Source organism: Anabrus simplex, chromosome 2 (assembly GCF_040414725.1).
Source record: "Anabrus simplex isolate iqAnaSimp1 chromosome 2, ASM4041472v1, whole genome shotgun sequence".
NCBI classification, from domain to species: domain Eukaryota; kingdom Metazoa; phylum Arthropoda; class Insecta; order Orthoptera; family Tettigoniidae; genus Anabrus; species Anabrus simplex.
In genome coordinates, this window is record NC_090266.1 from 605,623,049 (window position 1) to 605,650,776 (window position 27,728).

Sequence of the window (27,728 nt, forward strand, 5' to 3'; positions counted from 1 at the left end):
CCCATGAACTATCCATACACGATAGCTTTTCCGCAACAACATTTTCCACTCGCAACAACACATTATAAACACTTTCCGACGCATACGTGAGATATGTGGCGCTCTGCATTGAGCCGTAATCTTTAATTAGTGTTAGGGAAGCAGGCACACTATCAGTCGGTTTGCCGAAAAGGAAAGGACGACATAAATCACACTGAATCACTTTTGAAATATTCCTCAATATGTATCCGGCTAAATGATACAGTAAGTACTCTTTGTTACAATTCCGCCCACTTAACTCAGGTAAACAGTTTTCCCAGTCTGGTATTTGAATGTCATTTTCGATGTTCACAATTTTTTCCGTGATTTCATCTACAGCTTGTGTCTTCACTGCACGATTTTTACTTTCAATTTTTCTTGCAATAATAGGCATTTGAGTAACAAGGGACGTCAATGGGGATTCAGCTCTGTACTCACAGTTTCCGCCAGACGATAAGGCAAGTTTAGACGGTAGGTAAATAGACTGCAACGTGTGTCAATGTAGAAAGTCAATAGTGGACGTATGATCATCACAACTTAGTGTTCGCAGGATACCGAAATGACGTTCTAGGAGATCTTGATTAAATTTTCCTGTCAAAACATAGCTATAATTGTGTTCCCACAAATATTCAGACACTTCTAAGGTACTTTCCACGGTAACTCTTAAGGACTCCAGTGTCCTTTGTGAAGCGAATGAATTTTGAGTATCTCTGAGAATATTCTGCCATTTAATTAATATTTCATGTGTCTGTGATCCTTTATACAGTGCTTGAGCGGGAATAGACGAATTTAATGCGTCAGTCAGACAGTTTAAATCGCTTGTGAAAATTTCCGTTTGTTTACTGTCTGTACCATTAGCGACTGATCTACTGAATAGTTGAAATGCCAGTCTTACATTCATTCGCTGAAACGAATTAGGATCCAAGTGGGCAGAGGTCAGTTTGTAGCAAACTTTCAATCCGGAAAATTCAGGAGACGAGTCACATTCGTAAACTTTTCTGTAGAAAGAATAATCAACATTATTGCAATTATAATTAACCTGTCCTTTGTCATGAAAATGATTTCTTACACATTTAAATATATGTGGCGCGTCTGAAAATGCCCATAATTTTCCGTTGGAGTCAGCTGGATTGGAAATATAACACTTCAGATTCTTTATGTTACCAGATATTCCTAAGTATTTCCACAACTTTTTATTCGACTGGCTACCATCCGATGTGATACCAATGATTCGGACACCTACTTGCTCTAATTGTACGATGACTTGAATGAGAATGTTTGCAATTATATCACCAGGGTTGGCGTTCCGGCTAGCATATATCGCTATGGGTTGTATCCAGTTATATAGAAAAGGAACAAACATAAAAACTAGAGCATGATTTGCCAACTGACCCTGGCTTTTATCTTGAGTAAATTTCCCCAAATCAACAAAACCATTCACTTGCAACGATTCCGAGTTTAAGCGAATTTCTTCTCGTAACTTCGCCTAAGCGTTCATGTTCCTCCTTTCCATTTTAAAAATATGCTATGGCAGCGGTAGCATGTTCATTTATACCGTACGAACATTTTAGGCCCTTCACCAAATTTCTCAAGTGGAATTCAGAAGGCAAAGGCAGCAAGTCATGATTTAAACAGTGCCGATAACCCTTGGGAGTCTTTATTTTTAAAAGAAGTGCATCAAGAAGAAATTCATCACTATATCTCATTCCTTTTTTACTTTTCGCTTGACATTTCTTTAACATTGTATCGACTATAATTTTCTGTTGTTTGCTGAGAGAACCGAATTGTTTTGACTCAGTGAAATTTCTCTTTGATTTTATATCAGAAATGTCTTTTTCAAGCAAATGTATCTTAGCATTAGCGACATTGAGTCGATTTTGCGTTCCAATGAAATTACGTTTCTGATTCTTCAAACTCCTCCTTAATAGCGCAATTATTTTTCTAGCACCTGCGACGTCAGAGCTATCTTCAACTACTGAGCATACATGTTGATCACTATCACTGATATTTACGATCTGTTCAGGGCTTTTATTTGAGAAATCTCGTCGTGTGGATTGCCTATTTGTGGGGGAGTTGCGCATCTGAACTGCCTTAGAAATATACTTGGGTAGATTAGGAAATATGTGAGGAAATGCTTCTGGTTTTAATTTCCAGCGCTGTCTTAGTATCTCTACTCTTTCACCATTCACCGTAAACGAGTCTACTTTCACTAGAAGGTCATCGCAAAAATGAATGTCACAAACGAAACAGTTATGAGTTAATTTTCGGTCTTTTCTATGGATAGCCTTCTCCCATTTCAGTAAAACACCACTCTCTTTACGGGGCCTAAAGAAATGCCTACTTGAAGACGATCGGTCATATCCAGATCTGCAGCCGGGTACAAAACACGAGGGCATGATGTGATACGTTTCCTCCCGCACTGATATACGTTGCCTTATAGCACAATAGCGACAAAGACCGAGGTATTTAAAACATAACACTTCTCACACAACTCAATCGTGAATACACTAATAATGAAAACTGTCGAAACATCTCTGACAGCGACCATAATGAGCAATAAAAATTACAACATCTGAAGGCAAATATAACGCCGGCTAATGGCCAAGGGTCTCTGTAGACATCGCAATCGCCTGTGCTGCCACCAAGCGGGTGTCCCACCAACCTCTTGAGCTCTCTAACGAGCGAACGGAGAAGATGTCGCACTTCCTCTTCGATACGCTATGATTATAGTTTCCTACCTGACCAATCGAAGGCAAATGGTTAAAGTGGGAGGAATTCGATCAACTGAACTTCATAATCAACATGGAGTACTAAAAGGCTCGGTTTTAGGTCCTTTTCTATTTCTTGTTCACATAAATGTCTCACCTAATAACATAGGTTCTAATGCCAGTTCAGTTATATAGGCAGACGATAGTACTTTTTTAAATGAGGCTAAAACAGTCGAAGAACTCAATGTGCTATGTAAGCAAACATTGAGTATGGGAGATGTATGTTTCTTTGCGAAGAAACTCACGGTAAATGGAAAAAGACCCAGTCAATCATATTTCACTTAAATAAAAATTAAGTAAATCATGATAATCAACATGTGAAATTATTAGGAATACATTTAGATTCTACCTTGAAATGGAATGCACAGATAGACTTTATTTCAAGTAAACTATCAAGAGTGGTGTATCTCTTGAGAGCCATCAGAGATAAAGTTCCAAGTAAAAATCTTGTATATGCCTACTTTGCATTCTTTCACAGTATTCTCCAGTACGGAATTCTACTTTGAGGAATCTTCAACCGGATTTCTGAAATTGTACTTCTCCAGAAGAGGGCAATGCGTGGTGTAACAAAAGCTGTCTGTTCTGACTGTTGTGGACACATATATTTACAATGCACTTCTTAAAGTACTGGTATATGCAGAAAAAGAAAAAATCAAGCTCAGAAGTGATGTTCATAAATATAATACCAGGTCAGCTAAGTCGATGTACCTCGTCATAGGATACAAAAGACGGCTTCAAGCCCTTTCATTGCTCAGCTGAAGACGTTTAATAAACTGCCTTCAGATCTAAAAGAACTACCATCTGATATATTCAAAAATATGCTTAAGAAGTCGTTTCTCGTGCATCCCTGTTACTCTGTGCAGGAATACAATGAAATTCATGAATTTGAGATATATTGAAATTACAATTTATTATTATTTGGTGTATGTACTGTATATTATGATTTTATTTTCTGACAATGTCTATTGTATGTAACATACTTAATGACTGAATAAAACCTATTTTCTATTCTGTTCTATTCTATTCTATATAACAGGTTTCTCTCTCCTCTTTGCTGCAAACGTCGCAGAATACAATTTTATCATCCGATGTGAAATGGAGAACTCCTGTAATCACTTTTAATTAAAGACGACTTGGATCCTGACACTTCCGCATAATAATTCATAATGTATTGGCATAGTGCTATATTACACTGAGTTTCAAGGCCGTCCCGCATCGTGCGCTGGCATTCAATGTCTTGCGATACTTGGCAAAGTGCCACGTATTTGAACAGTATATTTGACAGCAGTAGAAGTAGCAGTTATTCTTTCATGATCTTTGGTTTCGCCGCTCGTGTTGTTGTTTATCACTTGACAGATGAATGTTGGGCAAAATATAGGAGCCATAGGAGCCCATAACCATCAAGAAGAACACAGGTGAATGTGTGGTCCAGCAGGTCTTGACATTCAGCGACGATGGAAGGAAAAGATAAGAATGGGCCTATGCTAGCTTTAAAGGGTAAGTAAACTTCCGTTACGGAGCGGCTGGGCTATATCAATTAAGTATTATAATTTTTTATTTTAGGTTATATGCCGGAAGAAATAATTGCTGTTCTGAACGCATTCTGTGTTCGAATTTATTTGTCTGCTGTTTATGAAGGGTCAGTGTGTATTATACCATGCTTACTATTAGAGTAATCACTAGATGTCAAATTTATATGTTACAAACATTGCCGAAATGTCCATGCAACTTTGCGTTACTCTACCCATTTTGTGACATTCTGCCACGGATTACCTTTATTTCACTTAAACAATTCACCCACACCCTTTCTGTATACATTCCTTGAGTAAGCCATCAAATAAAGATAAGGAACAATTTCATTTTACCTGTAACTATGACTATTCCTTTTGAACTCATTACATAAAAGGATTATGGCAATTTTTACCTTTTATTGTCAACTTTCAGGCTTGTCATGGACGAAAGCAATATGCACTTGCTTACTTGAGAAACAGACTCATACACTTCCAGGTTAGAGCCACGACTTACCAGTTAAACTTTTCTAGCTCATTTGTATTTTAGGGAACATGAAAATCATTCAAAAATGATGTGAAACGATACCTAAAGTAGACGACAGGAAAGGTCCTTCCTTTATGCTTGTGAGGGTCCCACCAACCCACCTCTCTAAGTATTTATATATAAATTAAAACTGACACTGTGTCAGTCTCTGAAATGCACCCATTTCCATGGTAGAACTCTCATAATGTGTGCCCCACTAATGAAAAAGCGGAGTTTGAAAGTGACGTAACATGGTGTGTGCTGGAAGTAGTTGCAGTATCTGTGACATAACTATCCATTGATCTTGTCACTAACCAATACTATCATAGGGGGTTCTGGAGGGAAGCGGCTCAACCTGGGGACTAACGTCCCCAAACCCCCCTTTGTTTGTATCCAGCCCCAAGGTCATGTCACTAGCCGGACCTAACCAATCCATCCCGGTAACCTTGTTACCAGTCAGACCTAACCAATCCAGCCCAATGGCCTTGTCACTATCTGGGTGTATCTCATATTCTGTCATGTTCTTGCCACTAGCCAGATGTCAATTCCTAACTTGGCAGCCGTGTGTAGCATGCTGTGGCATTTTGTGAATCGCACCACGGTGGATTCTTAACCTCTCGTTTGCAAACTAGCTTGTGAAGTTTTACTAACTTACCCACTATGACAAGGGAATAGCTACAATGTGCTCACTGCTAATAGGAATTTGTGGATCTGTTCTTCACGTGGGGGGAAGAACGAATGTTATGCCAGGTGGGCAGTAAAATGGTTTTTCTTCCGGCCTGATGTGGGTAGAGATTCCCGAATGTTCCACTACTTGCTCTCCATTGTGCTTGTGTGCACTGCTAGATTTTCACTTGTGAAATGTTCTTGATTCTGTTCATGCACATGTCCACTATCAAAGGTGTCCAGAAATTTAGTTGAGTGGTTCATGTTCAAATGTCACAATCCCTTCTCTTGGAAATAATGTAAGCCTTCCACCAGTCAGTAGTCCTGCACAATGTGTATTTCATAATTTTTAGTAACATTGCACTCTTGTGAGATTCCACAGGCACGGGAAAGAATTTTCTCTTGTTTTCCCATACAGTGCCACCAAACCCATTGACTTTGTACTTTACGGCTCCGGTTGTACTTCCTTTTCCTGAATTTCACCTTATCTATTTCTACTACATTATTCATTTTTCCGGTATGACCAAGCTCGATAGCTGCAGTCGCTTAAGTGCTGCCAGTATCCAGTATTCGGGAAATAGTGGGTTCGAATCCTACTGTCGGCAGCCCTGATGATGTTTTTCTGAGGTTTCCCCATTTTCACACCAGACAAATGCTGGGTCTGTACCTTAATTAAGGCCATGGCCGCTTCCTTCCCACTTCTAGCCCTTTCTTGTCCCATTGTCGCCATAAGACCTATCTGTGTCGGTGCAGTGTAAAGCAAGTTGTTGTAAAAAAAATTAAATTTTTTTCCAGTACATGTTGAATTATGTATAACCCAATCCTCACAAAATTCTCTGCAATAAGAGGACCAGTTGCACACTGTTCTAGAAACTAGCTTTAATTCCTTTTGGATCATTGAATAATTTATTTTGCATTAAACAAGAAGCACAATAGCCTTTATCATGATACGTTAATATATACAGATATTCTCCATATAAACTAAACAAGCTTACTCCAATAATAAAACTGTATACATCTCAAAATATCTTGCCAAAGGATACCCTTCTCTATCAATATAAATTTATGCTCTGTAAAAACTACACAAGTAAATTGACAGATATGCAAGTAACTACAAATTAATTATATTATTTTTTAAAAAGTCCATCGGTGTTGCAGTGATGCTCTTGTCCATCCACACTGTCAGGCCATTTCAGCTCTTGGTAACATCTGGCAGAGGACTCTCATCCAGTTCAATGCGTAGTGGCCATTCAAGTGAAATTACAATTTTAAAAATTGGTTAAAGATATCCAGTTATACATAGCTCATTTAAATAACTAGATATATATTATATTTATGCAAATGCAGTGGAAGACATTGCCCCTTCTGAAGATATAGGGTGGTGACAATTCTTGACCTAATTTACTATATAGGGTTATACTTAACATCGTATGATATTTTTGAGTTTTCTTTAACCAACACCACGGCCAGTATCCAGTATTCGGGAGATAGTAGGTTCGAACCCCACTATCGGCAGCCCTGAAAATAGTTTTCCGTAGTTTCCCATTTTCACACCAGGCAAATGTACCTTAATTAAGGCCACGGCCACTTCCTTCCCACTCCTAGTCCTTCCTTGTCCTATCGTCGCCATAAGACCTATCTGTGTCAGTGCGATGTAAAGCAACTAGCAAAAATTTAACCAACACCATGGCATATCATGATGATTAAAATGACCTGGTATCCAGTGGCGTATGCTGAGTTCAAGATGTGGGCTACCACTAGACTTAGGTTACCCTTTTTCGATAGTTGGTTTAGTGAATGTCAAGCCTTAAAAGTTTTGAGCTGCAGCCAATAGCCAACGGAGAAGCCTGCTGTGTGGCCAAGGCTGCTTCACAAACTACTGCCCAGGCCTCTGCCACTGCCAATACTGAACATCTGATCAGTGGAGGTGGTAGCCTAAGGTTTAGCAAATTTAAGTCCGGCTTTGTGGCTAAATGGATAGAATGCTTGCCTTTGCTCCGTTGGCCCCAGTTCAATTTTCAGAATCAACACACTCATACTGTTAATTCTCCTTGCTTGGGGACTGGGTGTTTATGACATCATCGCCATTCATTTTATCCTCATTAGGTCACCACCAAGCCTATACAGATGTCGTGCACCATTATTATTATTATTATTATTATTATTCTTTCTTCGTTATGCCCGTTTACAGAGCGCGTTGGAACTTGTTAGCTTGATGATGGTTTTCCTTTCTTCTTCTCCTCCCAAAATCTCTTCATGAACTCGCTATGCTGTTTCTTGCGTTCTTCCGTCCATTGTTTCCCTGTGGTTCTTTTAGCCTTTTCCGTGAACGTGTGCTTTGCAACCAGATTCCCAAAAGCCTTGAGCCTTACGATCCCTGTTGACATCTTCTGTGATGTTCATTTCTTTTAAGTCCTGCTTTATTTCCTCAAACCAGCTTATTTTGACCTTCTTTGAATTAATTATACCAAGCAATCTTTTTGCATATCTAGTGTTGTCCATTCTACAGATGTGGCCATAGAATTTCAATCGTCTCCTGCGTACGGTATCGGTGAACTTGTCGATTGCTTTGTACAAATCTACAGTTTTCATTTTGATCCATATACCATTTACATGAACGGGGCCATGTATTTTCCTCAGAATTTTTCGTTCTTGTTTTTCAATTTCATCAATTTTTTTTTTTTTTTGCTAGTTGTTTTACGTCGCACCGACACAGATAGGTCTTATGGCGACGATGGGACAGGAAAAGCCTAGGAGTGGAAAGGAAGCGGCCGTGGCCTTAATTAAGGTACAGCCCCAGCATTTGCCTGGTGTGAAAATGGGAAACCACGGAAAACCATTTTCAGGGCTGCCGACAGTGGGGTTCGAACCTACTATCTCCCGAATACTGGATACTGGCCGCACTTAAGCGACTGCAGCTATCGAGCTCGGTTTCATCAATTTTAGAGTGGCCTCTTAGAGATGTGGTTTCTGAGGCATACAAGGCTTCCGGAAGAACAACAGTCTTGTGATGCCAAAGTTTTGCATTTCGTGACATCACTCTTTTATTGTAGTGGTTCCATGTTATTCGGTATGCTTTCAGGAGTTTGGTGGCTCTTTCTAAATTAGCTTTCCTGTCCAATCTGGTTGGTACAATGATTTCTCCTAGATACACTGACTGACAGAGCAAATGCAACACCAAGAAGGAGTGGTTCGAAAGGGATGAAAGTTGGGGAAAAAACAGAGACGGCACAGACGAATAATTGATGTTTATTTCAAACCGAAATGCAGGTTACACAATGCGCGCGGCATCGACTCAGTAGGATGTAGGACCACCGCGAGCGGCGATGCACGCAGAAACACGTCGAGGTACAGAGTCAATAAGAGTGCGGATGGTGTCCTGAGGGATGGTTCTCCATTCTCTGTCAACCATTTGCCAGAGTTGGTCGTCCGTACGAGGCTGGGGCAGAGTTTGCAAACGGCGTCCAATGAGATCCCACACGTGTTCGATTGGTGAGAGATCCGGAGAGTACGCTGGCCACGGAAGCATCTGTACACCTCGTAGAGCCTGTTGGGAGATGCGAGCAGTGTGTGGGCCGGCATTATCCTGCTGAAACAGAGCATTGGGCAGCCCCTGAAGGTACAGGAGTGCCACCGGCCGCAGCACATGCTGCACGTAGCGGTGGGCATTTAACGTGCCTTGAATACGCACTAGAGGTGACGTGGAATCATACGCAATAGCGCCCCAAACCATGATGCCGTGTTGTCTAGCGGTAGGGCGCTCCAGAGTTACTGCCGGATTTGACCTTTCTCCACGCCGACGCCACACTCGTCTGCGGTGACTATCACTGACAGAACAGAAGCGTGACTCATCGGAGAACACGACGTTCCGCCATTCCTTCATCCAAGTCGCTCTAGCCCGGCACCATGCCAGGCATGCACGTCTATGCTGTGGAGTCAATGGTAGTCTTCTGAGCGGACGCCGGGAGTGCAGGCCTCCTTCAACCAATCGACGGGAAATTGTTCTGGTCGATGGGTGTCTTGCACATGCTGAAGAATGGCGGTTGACGTGGCGTGCGGGGCTGCCACCGCTTGGCGGCGGATGCGCCGATCCTCGCGTGCTGACGTCACTCAGGCTGCACCTGGACCCCTCGCACGTGCCACATGTCCCTGCGCCAACCATCTTCGCCACAGGCGCTGCACCGTGGAAACATCCCTATGGGTATCGGCTGCGATTTGGCGAAGCGACCAACCTGCCCTTCTCAGCCCGATCACCATACCCCTCGTAAAGTCGTCTGTCTGCTGGAAATGCCTCCGTTGACGGCGGCCTGGCATTCTTAGTTATACACGTGTCCTGTGGCACACGACAACATGTTCTACAATGAATGTCGGCTGAGAAATCTCGGTACGAAGTGGGCCATTCGCCAACGCCGTGTCCCATTTATCGTTCGCTACGTGCGCAGCACAGCTGAGCATTTCACATCATGAGCATACCTCAGTGACGTCAGTCTACCCTGCAATTGGCATAAAGTTCTGACCACTCCTTCTTGGTGTTGCATTTGCTCTGTCAGTCAGTGTATTTGAAGGAAGGGATCTGTGTGATTATTCCATAATTTGTCTGTAGTGGGGATCTTTGGATATTCTGGTGTCCATTAGCCATGATATGAGTCTTCTCATATGATATTTGGAGGTCTGTCTTTGATGCTATCTCATGCAACTTCTCTATGGCATACCTGGTTTCTTCACTAGTCTTGGTAAAGATAGCTAGATCATCAGCAAAAGCTAGGCACTTCACGTTAATTCTTTGTCCCCGAGTACCAATGTTTATACCTTCGATTTCTTTTCCCCATTCTCTGATGACTTTGTCTAACACTAAGTTAAAAAATCTCCTTGTCGAACTCCTGTATGCACTTCAAAAGGCTCTGATAGTTCACCTAGAAACTTCACTTGAGATGTTGTGTCTGTGAGAGTCTGGCGGATTAATTCTGTGGTCTTCTTGTCCACACTGAGCTCTCCTAGGATGTCTACAACAGTTTGTCTGTCAATAGAGTCATACGCCTTCTTAAAGTCTACAAAGGTGACAAATGTGGTGGCACTGCGGCGTATCCTTAATATCGTCTTCAGACTCCAAATTTGCTCAGAACACGATCTACCTTATCTGAAGCCTGCTTGGTATTCACCAATCAAATGATCTGTTTGTTGTTCTACTCTGTTTAATAGCGCTTTAGATAGAACCTTGTATATAACTGGTAAAAGGGACATGCCTCTGTAGTTGTTGGGGTCCGCTCGATTGCCTTTCTTATGTAACTGATGGATAATGGCATTTTTCCAGTCCTTCGGAATCATCATGGTCTCCCATATTTCTGTTAAGAGCGTATGAATTCTTCTGATGTGGTCATCTCCTCGTATTTTCAACATTTCTGCAGTTATGCTATCGTTCCCAGGGGCTTTATTATTTTTCAGCGATTTGATTATCTCTTATTTCTTGAATTGTTGGGGGCTGTGAGTCTGGGTTTGGTGGAGGTTTTTCAAACTGTAGTCTTTCAATTGGTGGATCGCAGTTCAGTAGATTTTGGAAATAGTCAGCCAGTATCTTGCTGTTCTCTTTACTGTTTGTCTCTAGTGATCCGTTAGGTCGACGAAAACTTAGTGTTTGTGGTTTGTACCCTGATAAGTCCTCATGGAATGTCTTGTAGAAACTCCGAGTGTTGTTTTTCTGGAAATCCTGTTCTATCTCTGCGAGTCTGTTTTTCTCGTATGCACGTTTTTCGCGGCGGATTGTTTTTGAGGTCAGTTTTTTAGTCTTAAGGAAATTCTGCCATCTGTCGACTGTTCTATGTCCATTCCATTGATTCCATGCTTTGATTCTGTCATTGATAGCTTCATCACAGGTTGTGTTCCACCATCTGTGTTTACGTTTTCTGGGTGGCTGTCCGAATTTCATTGCTGATGACTGTAATGTGTTGCGAATATCTGGCCATACTTTAGGATCTTGATCGTGTATGTCACGTACGAAAACGCCAGCGTTCTTCCTCAGGCAGTCCAGATCCACTCTTGGAAATCGGCTGCCTTTAGGTCTGGATCTGTTTGGTTGGAACCTAACATTGATTTGCGTAAGGTAGTGATCTGAATCGACAACTCCCTTCCGTACATTCTGAATCTCAAGCATATTCTTTACGGAAATAGCAACATGATCAATCTGGAATTCCCCTAGCAATAGGTTAGGTGATCTCCAAGTTTTCTTTTTCTGTAAAGGTCTCATAAAGTGCGTGGACATGAGTCTCAGCATGAATGATGTACAAAAGCTTATTAGATGTTCTCCATTCTTATTAGTCCGCCGATGTGCAGGATGAAGTCCTACGATTGATCTGTATTTCTTCTCTCTGCCAACCTGTGCATTGAAGTCCCCTAATAAGATTTTAATGTGATGTTTAGGGATCTTGCTAGTAGTTTCTTCAAGCAGTTCCCAAAAGTCTTCTACTTTCTGAGGATTTTTCTTATTGTCTATGTTAGTGGGGGCATGGGCATTTATCAAGGCATATGCTTTGTTGCTTGATTTCACTGTAAGCACTGAGATTCTTTCACTTGGTGATGTAAAGTCGATGACTGAATCTAAGATGGTTTTCCTTACTGCAAAGGCCGTCCCAAGTATTGATAAATTCCCTTTGATATTTATGGCCGGTTTACCCTTAAATATCCTGAAGTTTTCAGAGTCAAAGTGGTTCTCATCTTGAAATCTGGTTTCTTGGATCGCTAGGATTTGAATATCAAATTTGTCCACGGCGTCAGTCAGTTCTTTAAGCTTTCCCGTTTTCAGCAGGGTGTTGATGTTTATAGTACCAAAGAAGTTCCTCTTTTTGGGGCGAAGAGATTTTGAGAAGCTCCGATCCTTCTCTGAAGCATGATGTTCCCGATCCCCCAGAATGCAATGATCGGGAGAAACTGGACCAGCGTCTGGGGCCTGCATTGGTAGCGTATGTTCCATTATGCTAGGGTTACAAGTTGAAAATACAACTAGTGGTGATCTTTTGGGAAAGATCACGAAAATACAACTCGATTGTTGAGATCGAGAGGTGCCTCGAGATGTTCGTGGCTGTGAGCGGGCATTTCCTCCTAACCCAAAAGGTTATGGTTTTCCCGCCAATACTCGGGTGGCTGATTGCAGTGGTTTCCCACTGGGCGATGGGGTCGCCACAACCCTACGCCTTATTATTATTATTATTATTATTATTATTATTATTATTATTATTATTATTATTATTTTTTTTTTTTTTTTTTTGCTATTTGTTTCACGTCGCACCGACACAGATAGGTCATAGGGCGACAATGGGATAGGAATGGCATAGGAATCGGAAGGAAGCGGCCGTGGCCTTAATTAAGTTACAGGTACATTTGCCTGGTATGAAAATGGGAAACCACGGAAAACCACCTTCAGGGCTGCAGACAGTGGGGTTCGAACCCACTATCTCCCGGATACAAGCTCACAGCTCCGCGCTCCCAACCGCACGGCCAACTCGCCCATTATTATTATTATTATTATTATTATTATTATTATTATTAAATAAAATGTTGAATTTTACAGCAGTCGTAGCCATCGTTCACAGGTTAATTGGGTTCCTCAGGAGATCAGTGGTGGTGTCCAAACCACGATCATGGGTTCGATTCCAACCAACAAAAGGAAGCACTAAACCTGAAAGATTGCATTCTATTTTAGCAGATCTACCTATAAAAATGAGACCATATTTCTCCTATAACAGCAGCCTTACAGTGTCTTCCTACAAGGATGTAGAAGTAAACGGGAGTGAAACACCAGCACTCTGTTAAGTCAGAAGGATGAGGTGAGGAAGTATATACGATGAGTAACACATGGTTGATAGTTAGCAGTGGCGATCTGACGGACCCAAGCCTAGCACACCTATCTTCCCCGGTCCCCATGCCTGCAAGGTATACAGCAGCAAGTCGCGTGCCGTGAGTCGAGGGGAATGAACGAAAGTCTGGGCTGCAATATCAGTCTCTGAAGCCTTGTTCTTAGAAATACGTGTGGCGTTTTTTCTCATTGCTTTCAAGGTTTGTAAATGGAACAATGTGTCATATGCTCATATTATAATGTGCTTTAGATTTCCACCGTTTGCATTTGAGGTTTGGGCTTCACTGATAGCCTTGGTAGCCCTCAATATATGCCACTGCTGGTATCGTAGGTATCAATCAGTCACTACTGATCTGCATTTAGGGCAGTCACCCAGGTGGCAGATTCCCTATCTGTTGTTTTCCTAGCCTTTTCTTAAATGATTGCAATGAAATTGGAAATTTATTGAACATCTCCCTTGGTAAGTTATTCCAATCACTAACTCCCCTTCCTATAAACGAATATTTGCCTCAATTTATCCTCTTGATTTCCAACTTTATCATCATATTTTGATCTTTCCTACTTTTAAAGACACCACTCAAACTTAATTCATCTACTGATGTCCTCCTACGCCATCTCTCCACTGATAGCTCGGAACCACTTAGTCGAGCAGCTCGTCTCCTTTCTCCCAAGTCTTCCCAGCCCAAACTTTGCAACATTTTTGTAACGCTACTTTTTGGTCGGAAATCACCAAGAACAAATCAAGCTGCTTTTCTTTGAATTTTTTCCAGTTCCTGAATCAAGTAATCCTGGTGAGGGTCCCATACACTGGAACCATACTCTAGTTGGGGTCTCATCATCATCATCATCATCATCATTTCCCTTTATCCAGCTGTAGCCGGGTAGGGGCAAATATGGTTCCTCTCCACTTTCTTTGGTCTTTCCACCACTCCTCTTCCAACACTGTGTCCCAGTCCAGGTTTCTTCCTATAATGCTGCGTTGGATGGTATCCTTCCATCTCAATCGTGGTCGTCCACGGCCTCTCCTTCCTTGAATTTGCATTTCCATCACCTTTTTTGGCATTCTTTCGTCGCTCATTCGCTTTATGTGCCCAAACCATCTTAGTCGGCTCTTCTCTATTCTATCATTCATTTTTTTCACTCCAATTTCTTCCCGGATTTTCTCATTCCTTATTTTGTCTCTTCTACTCTTCTGTATCATACTCCTCAAGAATTTCATTTCGGCTGCCTGTATTCGACTCTCATCCTTCTTTGTCATTGTCCAAGTTTCTGCTCCGTAAGTTGTTATGGGTACGTAATACATCTTGTACATAGTATCCTTTGCTTCCATTGGCACATCTTTGTCCCATAACATATTTCTTACACTATGATAGAAACAACTTCCAGCTTGAATCCTTTTACTAATCTCAGCATCCAGTCAAGCATTCTCCATTAATTCACTCCCCAGGTATTTAAACGTTTCCACTACTTCCAGGGACTTGTCTGCAAGTCTAATCTGACCTTTCCCTTCTTTCTCCCCTCTAGTCATAACAAGAGTTTTACTCTTTTCTACACTTATTTTCAATCCACATTCTTCAATCTTCCCATTCACCACATTCAACTGTTCTTGAACCTTCCTGTCGTCTTCTCCCCAAATCACAATATCATCTGCAAATAACCATGTTCATTTCTCTTCCTCCATATGCTGCTTTTGCCATTCTCATGATGTCATCCATTACTATTGTAAACAGGATTGGTGATAGAACACTTCCCTGTCTCAGCCCACTAGTTATTTTGAACCAACTTGTCCTGCCAACTTGTGTTTGCACGCAACTACAACATTCCTTATACAATGCCATGATCATTTTTATTAATCCCTGTCTAATTCCTTTTTGCACCAGACTGTCCCAAACTTTCGTACTAGGGACACTGTCATATGCCTTTTCAATATCAATGAATGTCATCACCATATCATTCCCGTACTCCCAATGCTTTTCCATTAGTTGTCTCATAATGAAAATGGGCTCTATTGTTGACCTTCCACTTCTGAAACCAAACTGATTTTCCTGTATCTGCTTCTCAACCCTCAACCTTATTCTACTTTCCAGTGTCCTTTCCATTATCTTAGCAACATGGGATATTAGAGTAATTCCCCTGTAGTTCTTCAAAACTTTATCACCTTTCTTGAAAATTGGGATGATTATTCCTTTTTGCCAATCCTCAGGGACCTCCTTATTCTCCCAGACATTCCTGAGAATCCGATATGTCCACTGCAGGCCTACAGCTCCAGCTGCCTTTATCATCTCCACTGAAATTTCATCTATTCCAGCAGTTTTTCCATTTTTCATCTTTCTTACTGCCATTTCAATTTCATTCATTGTAATTTCTTTATCCATTTCTTCGTCAACTAATTGCCTTTCCTGGTCGTCCATTGAATGACTGTCATCCGTTCTTATGTTCAGCAGCTTCTGAAAATACTCTCTCCATCTATTTCTTATTTCTTCTGGCTTTGTTAAAATTATGCCACCTTCATCCTTCACAAATCTGGTGTTTACTTGATCTCTTTTTGTTTCTTAAGATACCATACAGTAATTTCTTGCTGCCCTGCGTATAATCTCTCAATGTCTGTGTGAATAAGGCCCAGCTTTTCCTCTTTTCTTCCTCCACTACTTTCTTGGCCAAATTCTTTGCCTCCACATATTTTCTTCTACTTTCTTCAGTCTTAGATGTTTTCCATGCTTTCCATGCCATTTTCTTTTCCTTCACTTTAATCTTTACCCTATCATTCCACCAGTGTGTTTCTTTGTCTTTCACATTTCCTGATGTTCTACCACACACCTTTTCTGCACATCCAACCAGTGCTTCCTTAAATCTTTTCCATTCCTCTTCAACATTCCCCACCTCTGTCCTGGGTACCAAGGGTATTATTTCCCTTTGAAATTCTTCTTGTATGCTTTTCTCCTTCAACTTCCATACTTTAATTCTTTTCTCTCTTCTTAATTGGGGTTTTTCAATCTTTCCAACTTTTAATTTTCCTATCACAACTCTATGATCTCCACCAAGGGCTTCTTCAGGCATGGCTGTTACATCTACAAGGTTCTTCGGGTGTTCTTTATGATTATATAATCAATCATGGTCTTTGTCCATCTGTCTCCCCAGCCATACCTTGTAATCTTCTGACTGTTCTTCTTCCTAAACCAGGTGTTTCCAACAATCATTTGATTCCTCATGCAAAAATCCACCAACAACTCACCTTCTGGATTTACATTTCCATATCCAAAGGGCCCTACAACATCTTCCTTTCCTTGTCTTTCCATTCCAACTTGTGCATTTAGATCTCCCATCAATAGCACTTCCTTATCTTCTATCTGTCTCTCCACTTCCTCTAAGAAGTCCTCTAGATGTTCATCTATGCAACCAGTTTGTGGGGCATACAACTGAAATAGATCTTTCACGCCATTTTCAAACTGGAGTCTCATCATCATCATCATCCTATCGCTGACATACTTTGTATATTCCAGATATTCTTGGATTTCTCTTCTAAGTATGATGGCCACTCCATTTTTTGCTTCAGGTCCTCCGCTGTAATACAGCCTGTATCCTTCTCTCAGAGGGATCTCCCCTGTACCCCTCTTCTTGGTCTCGCACAGTCCAAGTATGGCTATATCTTTTTCTATCATGAAGTCAACCAATTCTTCTGTCTTTCCCGTCAGTGTCAGTACATTAACTGTTGCAATTTTGATGCAGTTTGGTGCTGGTTGCCCATTTTTCACAGTTCCCCCAGCACCTGAAGAGCTGCGCGTCGCTTTTAGCAGGGGACGCCTTAACCTTTTCCGAGGCACCATATTTGTTTTGTCCATATAGGCTATTGTTACGATGGGCTCGCCACACCCAAAGGCATTTTATACCTACTGCCAGGTTCAAAATTAGGCCACCCCTAACATGGAGACAGACGCTTTTCGTAGCCGCTCGTCTGGAGTACAGACGCTACGGGTATGCCCCTTCCGCCATCCCCGCCGTACCGAAGTCCACCTTCTCCGCCATAGATGCCGTTGAGGTCTTCACTCGTAACCCTGAGCTGGGACCCATACCAGATGTTACACACCGGGTCAGTGTGCTCTGGGACTCACATAGGCAGGGGCGCCACTCCCTGGGTAGGGCTGCCTCCGATGAGGGTCCCTACCTGCTACCTCCAGTTGGGGTCTCACCAGAGACAAATATGCTGTCTCCTTTACATCCTTCGTACAACCCATAAATACCTCATAACAATGTGCAAAGATCTGTATCCTTTATTTACTATCATATTTATGTGATTACCCCAATGAAGATCTTTCCTGATATTAATATCTAGGTATTTACAATGATCCCCAAAGGAAACTTTCACCCCATCAACGCAGTAATTAAAACAGAGGACTTTCCTATTTGTGAAACTCACAACCTGACTTTTATCCACGTTTATCATCATACCATTGCCTACTGTCCATCTCACAACATTATCGAGGTCATTTTGCAGTTGCTCACAATCTTGTAACTTATTTATTACTCTGTACAGAATAACATCATATTTGGTGTTCCGACATCCTGGCAAGTCATTACTGTACTTACTCTTCATATATATCAGAAGATTATATAAGTATAAATTGATTACTGTTAAGATAGACAACATAATGAATAGTGCTTTATGGTGAGGGTAAGGTAGACTGCCGGCAATGGTGAAAATAGCTTTTTTGCAACTTCAAAATATCACCTATGTGCTCACTGCTGCCAAAAAAAAAGTATTAGACCATACCAAAATATAATCTAAATAAATGTAAAATATGCAGAACGCACATATGCTTTAGTTACTACATGCTTCAGATGACGGAGTAGGTATATTACTTACGATAGCCTGACAAATATGGTTAATGTGGTATTCCCATGTCAGGTTTGTGCTAAGATGTAAAGCATAAAAACTGAAACTGAAACATGTTGCGACAAGTTTTGTTTGTACTGCCCTGTTACCTGAACCCAGTCCGGCTCCATGGCTAAATGGTTAGCATGCTGGCCTTTGGTCACAGGGGTTCCGGGTTCGATTACTGGCAGGGTCGGGAATTTTAACCATCATTGGTGAATTCCGCTGACGCGGGGGCTGGGTGTATGAGTCGTTCTATCATCATTTCATCCTCATCACAACATGCAGGTCGCCTACGGGCATGAAATCAGGAGACGTCCACCTGGTGAGCCGAACATGTCCTCAGACACTCCCGGCACTATAAACCATACACCATTTCATTACCTGAACCCAAGAGCAAGTAAGCACTGCACTATCTGGTTCTTTATGTGGAATAGCTTTGTTACCCTGGAATTATATAACTTTCTTTTGAAGCTGCTTCATATAGCCCATCATACCATTTCACCTCTAGCAATTTTTCTTCTCCACAAAACAATAATTATCACACTGTGGAGTATGGAAACTTCAAAGCTGTTAGGGTTACTGACCAACAGGTTACACTCATTTGTGAAAAAAGAAAAATTGTACATCACAAAGGATGGATCATTTTGCTTAAAACTCTGGATGCAGTTGCATGTCACGCAGATAGTCAAATATGCCGGGCTGAGTGGCTCAGATGGGTGCAGCATTGGTCTTCTGACCCCAGCTTGGCAGGTTCGATCCTGGCCACCTTTTTTCCACTCGCAATTAAATTGTTAACAGCTGGAAATTATGTGCATATTTCTGCTGCAGTTTAGTGCAATCCATGTGATAAGCGGGTAATGTGTATAAAGTTGGGATAAAATACTTGTAGAAGTTTTGCTGCCTTCAACAAACAAAGAGCTGCATCTGTGACCATTGCAAGCACCTTGCAACAATTATTTTTAATTTCAGTTGGTCACAGTAGTCCAGACTATCATTTACAAATCTTGCTATTGTACTTTTGTTAGTTTTCTCCAGCACTTTGCATGCAAGAAAATAAGGTTTGCCAGGTTCGTCTGGATGTAACTTACCAACTATGAAATTCGCTATGCACCAGGCACGTTTATCAGTTGTTTCATCCACTGATAACCAGATACAGTGTCATCCAATGGCAGAACGGATTTGGTCAAGGGTAGATTCATACCAAGGAGGTAGATAATTTTTTCTAAGATCTGGGATATTTTGGTTTACACAATATTTCTTAAGGAATGATTGTAGGACTGGATTGTTTAATTTATTCCACAGAATATTGCTGCATGCTAAAGCCTTACAAAGATCAGCTGGAAATGTATTAAGTGGAGGGTTTTGTTTTACATGAGTCAGAAGTAGTTGTATTGTATTGTTCTTCTTTCCCTCCTTCACCGTAATATGTGCAGCAGTTTTTGCATGTTGTTCAAGCTGTAATTTCTTTTCACATTTCATTTTCTTCAAGCATACTTGACAATAAACAACACCATGATTTGAATTATCTCTATTACCTGACACTCACTAATTTAATAAGTACTTTCTGATGCACTTTTCTTTTGGCATTTGAGTAAACAATATTTAGATTAAGAATAAACTAACACATTAACTGAAGAAGCTTCTCACAAAACTGACCCAGGGCTGCCAAGATGGTGAAAGGAATGTCCCACCCCGGGTCTTTCTTGAAATAGCCAGGCAGTCTGCTTGCATAAAATACTGTAATCTCTTTATCTGTTACTCAGAAAGTTGCTTACAAGGGATTTCTAATATGCAGGCAAAACCAATTTTGTTTGCGATGTTTTAAATAATAATTAATTTCAAATGTATATGCTGAAATATGGTGTTATGTTTAGAATATGCAGTAAATCCAATAAACCAACAAAATGTGCATTTGTATTTTCAAAAGATCCGGTCTCTAGTCATTAGCCTTTGCAATGAGCATATCACTCCCCTACAAGTGATATGAGGTAAAATTTATGTGATTCAGCTTTCAAAATAACATAATGTATGCTGGCGTACTGTACATATGTTATGTCAAGTTTTAGTGGACATTGTAATTTTATTTGTAATTTTATTGAGACTGCTAAAATAAATAAATAAATAAAATCTTCAAATATCCACAGTTAATTATTTTGCCCAGTTATTCTAATTTGTGCATATTTGTCTTGTAAACTTTATCTTTAATGTTCCCTTAAGGAAATCACAGGGAGTTAAAACATGGTATTGGGCGAATTGGATAGGTATTTTGGGTCACGTAGCTGTGAGCTTACATTCGGGAGATGCATTGGGAGCCCTGAAGAAGATCCCGTCGTCTTTTCCCACTTTCACACAAGGCAAATGCTGCGGCCATGAGTTACTGCAATACTAAACCATTAGTAAAGCCTGTCATAAGAGGCGATTGAACTGGAGTGTCTTGGCTAAACTCAGGTTTGTAGTTTGTATCTGTGAATTGGGTCCTCTGTGGATGGGATGGTGTGAATACATCCACAGGTAATCCCTGCCGTAAAGTGTGGTTAAAAGTATCATGTGGCCGTCAATCGCGTATTGAGGGCCTGACCAATTCGAAATTTAACGTGTGTGCTGCTTGGGTAAGGGCCTCTACATGTGCAATTAAAACCAAAATTCTGGCCTTGTGTGAAAAAGGGAAACCACTATGGATATTCTTCTGGAGTTTGAAAAAATCCACCCTGCAAGGGTAGAATCATGGCACAGGAATTGAAACTTCTCCCATGAATAATGCCTTACTTATAAAAGTTTGGAACACATCAGGGATTCATAGAAAATCAACTGACGACAGCTTTACATCATGTAAGGGCCACTAGTGTCAAGAGGCTGTAGGAGAAGCATGCAATTCGCATCCACTTCTCAGTAACTCATCACCCCCAGAATGACTCAGTACTCTTCAAAAACGCTCAAACCCAGGACCCTCTAATAAAATTCTCAAAAATCACTCAAACCAAAAACATTCTACCAAAATCACCTCCCCCCCCCCCCCATATGTCCCAAACAACACAGAATCTAAATACTCGCAAACAGCTCGCCAAGCCAAGAGAGCACACCAGCTCTCACCCAGAAAACTGAGTCCGGAACCCAGCCCGCCGACTCGCTGCCCATCAAGGTACCTACGTCAGCGCTAGTATACACTAGCACTAGGGAGGACTACTGCAAGCCTCTGTACGCTTGCATACTTCCAGCCAACCACCAAGAACCACAAGCTGTGACACCCAGATCATTTGTCCAGACAGCTTGGTGTCCTGGAATCGTGCCTTGCCTGTGGTGTCATCCACGTAAAAACTAGCCTGGCACGACCTGGGCAATAAATTGTTGAACTCGAGGGCGGTCCACAAGCGCGTTTGACTATTCAGTATCCCAAAAGTACCCCTCCACTCAATCACTACTCGCAATCCTGCCATTTCCCTAATTAACTCGCCATGTCCAGAAACCAAGAACACCGAGCTCGATAGCTGTAGTTGCTTAAGTGCGGCTGGTATTCGGGAGATAGTGGGTTCAAACCCCACTGTCGGCAGTCCTGAAGATGGTTTTCCGTGGTTTCCCGTTTTCACACGAGGCAAATGTTGGGAGGACTGTACCGAACTAAGGTCACGGCTGCTTCCTTCCCACTCCTAGGCCTTTCCTATCCCATCGTTGCCATAAGACCTATCTGTGTCGGTGTGACGTAAAGCCAGTTGTAAAGAAAAGAAAGAAGGAAACCAAGAACACTTGAGAGAAGCAAGTAACCTCCCCTCCACTAATCCCGTACAACTACAAAAACCTACTGGCACATCTAAAGCATCTCAGAACACTGTCTACCAAGTTGACCTTATTATGTCCTTCCCCTCAGAACTCAAGAAGGCAACATATAGAAAACGCCTTGTACAAAATTCTACCACACCTCAGCTTCTCAGAAGAAGTATTAAACAATGTAACAATTAGCATCCCAACAAAAACCAACACACTCCCAAATTCGCCCCAGCGCTCAAAAATAAGCAAATATCCACTTCTCAGTAACTCATCACCCCCAAAATTACTCCATACTCTCCAAAAATGTTCAAACCCAGGACCCTCCAATAAAATTCTCAAAAATCACTCAAACCAAAAACATTCTGCCAAAATCACCCCCTATTATTGTTCCAAACAGCACAGAATCTAAATGCTCACAAACAGAAGAAGGAAAAAACTCCAAATGAACCACATTCAACCCCAGTCAGCACCTTCATGAATAACACATCTATCCAAACGAAACCTGAGAGTACAAACACTCAGGCCTCCTGCACAGCTACCAAAACCACACAAACAGCCACTCCCTCCTCCTAAACTGCCCCAATGCCCACGCCAAATAAGCACCGTAACAATCCAATGTTTGTTGCCTAAAGCTGAACCATTCAGCTGCTTATTGCAAATCTTCCACCAGATGCAACAGATGCCTCGGGACCAGGCAAAATGCATAAAGTGTTGTGGGAAACATGCTGCCTCTTTCCCTGGCTGCCCCTACATAAAGAAGGCAAAAATAGCCCAATATAAGCAGTATTTCTCGCAACCAATGTTACACACACACCCCCACCCCTCCACCAGTTAGCCCCGGTACTTACTATCCCACAAACTCTACCAAATCCATAACCACATACCTATCGCAAGCTCACCAAGAACAAAACCTACTGCAAGCAATCCTACTAGCATTACTAGCCAAGTTACCACAATCCAAACCCCCTCCCTACCTCCCTCAAAACGGTCCCAAAACTAGTCAGTACCCAAGGAGGTCAGTTTAGCTCAGTGGACTGAGTATCTGAGAGACTGTCAAGAAAAATCCCATCCACAAGCCAAGATTAAGCCTCCCCCCACTACATACTGCAATACTGTAGCATATTTTAGATAGAAAAGTCTCGTCTAATCTTCATTGAAATATTGAGTTCTTGAAAGCAAATTTGGTGTAGGCAGCAATCTCGATTACCACTAGAAGTGGTGATGGATGAGTGGCCAGATCGCATGAAGATAAAGGTGATGGGTAGACATTTTTACTATTATTTGTATGTTATACTGCATCTAGTCGGTAATCAATATATAACATATATACACATGTTGTCATATCTCTACACACTAGTCACCTCTGTATGAGGGTCAGAATTTATGCCTTGACTCAGTATAGTGATAAACAAAATCTTTAAGTCATTTGCAGATCCTTCTTGGGTGGAATACACTGACGGCATCCCCTGCCTGCCATAACAGGCAGCTAAAATAGGTGACCTTGGAATGACTGGTTTGTGGCTTGGTATTTGTGAATATAAACCCCTGTGAGTGGGAGGGTGAAAATACATTCATATGTAATCCCTGTCTGTCATTTAAAAAAATGACTAAAATAGTCATATGTCCGTCGGTCCTCTCTTGAGGGTTTGACTGAATCAAAATTTAAGGTGTGTGCTGTTTGTGGAAGGGACTCTTATGTGTGGGGCATCTACCTACAAAATGCCAGGCAATATTCACAACTGTCAAGCAGGAGTGCCATGAACCTTTTGCAGTAGTATCTGCCTGAAGACACTGGTCAGTATCTTTCCATCTACATCCCTGTCACATGGGTTCAAAATATCAGCCATATTGCAAGTCACTTTGACAACATCAACATCCCAGAGGTTCAGATAGAATTTTACAAATTGGCCCCTTGTAACACACGTAATTTAAATGATCATCCACAACTTCTAACCAAATATTTGACTGTTGACAAAAATTTAAAACTATTTCATGGAATGTGCTCATTCAGACAGCAAAATATGGTACCATATAAATACTGTATCATCGGATTTAGGATGATAGTATATGTTGATGTGCAGCAAGAAGGATGTTATTGCATGCCTAATTTCCCAGCAGATGTAAAACGATTAGTGGCTCCTCTTTGTTGGTCATAGGATTCTTATTTTTAACGTTATTTTTTGTGATTCTTGGTTCTATGAGTGTTTCTTTTGCCAGGGACTTACAGAGGGATCTCAAATTAACTTGCACCAAACAATGGTTCCAACAAATGTGACCCACCTCAAGAACTAACAGAAAAGTATTCAAGTCTATTTAGGTTTTCAATGGAAAGTGTTCGGAAAGTGCAAAGCATCGTGCTGCCAATGCAATACAGTCATGTGTACTGTGAGAACCCATTCTCGAGTGGCAAATTCCAACCTACCGGCCATGACATTTATCCATACTGGTGTGTGCGTGCGTGTGTGTGTGTGTGTGTGTGTGTGTGTGTGCGCGTGTATATATAAAATAACATGTCCTGACTGACTGATTCATCATCGTTGAGCCAAAACTACTGGACATAAAGAAATTATATTTTGGGGATACATATATATTACAGTGCTCACTAAGGGAGGATTTTCGGATATTCTGTCGCTAAGGGGGTGAATTGTTTTAAAGAGTATATCTATATCTAGAAAATTTAACAGTTTATGGACGTAAAAATTGGTATTTGCAATCTACTTAAAAAATAGAGAGACATGTATTTTTTTGTTTTGGGAAAATCCCCTGAAGGGAGGGGGTGAAAATGGAGTTGAATTCCTTTTATGAGGATACTTGTATCTCAAAAACTGAAGATGTTACAGACATGAAATTGGTATTTGGAATCTCCTTAAGAAATAAACATGTATTTTTGGAAAATCCACTCAAGGGTCGGAGGGAGGTGAACAGGGGTGACAAAGGCGGTGAATTTTTAAGATGAGTATATCTACAGTATATTTAAAAAATGTAACCCATTACAGATGTGAAAAGTGATATTTGGAATCTCCAGTAAAAGTAAAGAAACATGCATAATTTGTTTTTGGAAAATCCACTTAAGGGGAAGTGGAAAACGGGATGAATTTTAAAGTGAGCATATCTACAGTATATCTCCAAAACCTAAAATGTTACACACGTGAAAATTGGTATTTGTAAACTCCTTTAAAAATAAATAAACACGTATAGTATTGTTTTCGGGGGTTGAAAGAATTGAAAAGTGAGATGAATTCTTTGTATGTGGATACTTAAATCTCAAAAAATGAAGATGTTACAGACATGAAAATTGGTAATAAATAAATAAATAAACTAAAATAAATAAATAAATAAAAATAAAATAAATAAACTTTTATTTTTATGAGGATACTTATATCTCAAGAACTGAAGCTATTACAGACATGAAAATTGGTATTTTGAATCTCCTTTATAAAAAAACACTTTTTTTTAGAAATTCTAATTATGTGGGAGCAGGGGAAGGCTTGAAAAGAAGCGAAATAATGGTTGAATCATTTTGTTTGACACTCTCTCTCTCTTTCTCTCTCTCAGCAAATGTAGCCCAAAATTTTATATATATATATAACCTCTGAGGGGTAAAATTTTCAGGACACCTAAATATTCATTATTCTGAAACCGTTTTCTAAACAAAATTGAAATATCACTCATTGGTTGCTCCTTTATAAACTAGATAATAAATAACACAAGTTTAGAAGCAAAATTCGGTAGAGGTTAATATCCAAAAACAAAATTTTTAATTTTTCTGAAATGGTTTGACATACGAGGTTGAAATTTTACATGATGTGGTCTTAAAATAATACACCCCTAAGGGGTTTTGACCGGGAGGGAGAAGCCTAAAAGCATAAATATTCATATCTCTTAAACCGACTAATACATGAGATAGAAATTTCACGTTATGGTTGCCCCTTTTATGGAATAGATTTTAAATAAGAAGTGGTTTTAGAACAATGCAACCCTACATATTATTTTCTCTAAAAACGTTTGACATAAGAGCTTGAAATTTCACATGATGGTTGTCTATATGTCTCAGATATTAAAGAATGTGCAGTCTTATAAAATACTCTTCTGAGGGATTTTGAGGGGTGCAGGGGGTAAGGCCTGAAAACATAAATATTCATACCTCTAAAACTGTTTGCCTAACTGGGTTGAAATTCGACATGATGGCTTCTTTTATATCTGAATATTTTGAATAATAAGTGGTCTCAAAACAATACACCCCCAAGGGGTTTTGACTAGGGATGGGTGAGTGAGGCCCAGTGACAAAAATATCTATTTCTCTGAAATCACTTAACACAAGATTAAAATTTCACATGATATTTGCTCCTATACATTTTAAATTTGAAATAATAAGATGTCTTAAAAATACAACCCAAGCGATTTTGGTTGGGCATTGTAGAATTATGACAAAATTATCCATCCCTCCAAACCATTTGACATATGAATTTATAACTTTACAAGAATTGTGGATGTCGTAGGTGTCAAATAAGATGTAATGAAAATCCACAGCCTGTTTCCAGTCATTCGAACAGGTCAGGAATGGAATGAATGAAGCTCCCATTTAGCGGCGAGGATAGGAAATGTGCCGGCTGCCGAAGTCTGTCGCACTCCTCTGCGGCAATGATAAATAACTGACAGATGAAATGAAATTATATTGGAGGATGTCTGGAATGAAATATGTTGGGGAAGACCAGAGTACCCAGAGAAAAACCTGCCCTGCCTCCACTTTGTCCAGTACAAATCTCACATGGAGTGACCAGGATTTGAACCACGGTATCTAGCAGTGAGAAGCCGCTGTGCTGCCACCTGACCCATGGAGGCTCCATCAAATAAGATATAAGTTAATACAAAATGTTTCACATACCGTATGTGTAAGGATTGGTACAATGTAGAAGTTGTTGAAGTTCTAAAGCTAAGTCTTCGCAACAGCCAAGGTAATTGACTGAATTTCAGATTTCTCTTTATTGACAAAGAAATTTATTTTTAAATCTCAGAGGTTTAACTGAAATAATCTTAAACTTAGTAAACGACTGGAGGATTTTTTTTTTTTTTTTTTTGAGACTGTATAACCTTAACAATACCACACATTCTTGTGCACATTGAATGTCTAAATTTTTTAGATTTAAACCTCTTAAGTTACTAATCAAATTTCTTTGAGATAAATACATATACTAGGCTTAAATAATAATGCGGGTTTCATCTTGATTTTTATCAGAGATCGGTGCTGCCCTCTACAAGCATAAAATTCTTCCTTAGATTTTAAATAAGAAGTGGTCTTAAAACATAAAACTCATAAAGGGTTCTGACTGGGGGGTGAGGAATAATGAAAAAATATACATTTATATGAAATCATTTGAATTATGAAGTTTAAATTTCAAATAATATTCTAGGTGTTAAATAACAGAAGGTTTGAAACAAATTTAATCCCTCAGAGAGTTAAATGGGGTTAAGATCCGAAAACAAATATATTCCTTCCTCCCTCTGAAACAGTTTAACGTACAAATACAAAATTCAAAATAGTGGTATATATTTTAAATTTTAGGTAGGAAATATTTCTGAATGATCCACCCCTAAGTGTTGAATGGGTTTAGCTAAGGAAATGAAATGATTCATTCCTCCAAAACCATTTGACATAAAATATTGTATACTTCAAAATATTTCTCCCCTGATGGTTTAGGTGGTGGTTGACTCTCAAAAGCATAATATACTTTCTTCCAAAACCGTTTCAGACAAAAAATTT

At 40.4% G+C, this 27,728-nt stretch overlaps 1 protein-coding gene across 1 annotated transcript in view; it reads left to right on the forward strand.

Moving 5' to 3' along the window:
• Positions 1-4,046: 4,046 nt before the first annotated feature.
• LOC136864247 (trafficking protein particle complex subunit 13) overlaps positions 4,047-27,728 on the forward strand; it is a 249,419-nt gene continuing 225,737 nt past the window's right edge. Inside the window, exon 1 of the mRNA XM_067140988.2 lies at positions 4,047-4,283. Within this exon, the coding sequence (XP_066997089.2) occupies positions 4,241-4,283 (43 nt within the window). The 5' untranslated portion in view covers positions 4,047-4,240. The remainder of the gene's footprint in view (positions 4,284-27,728) is intronic.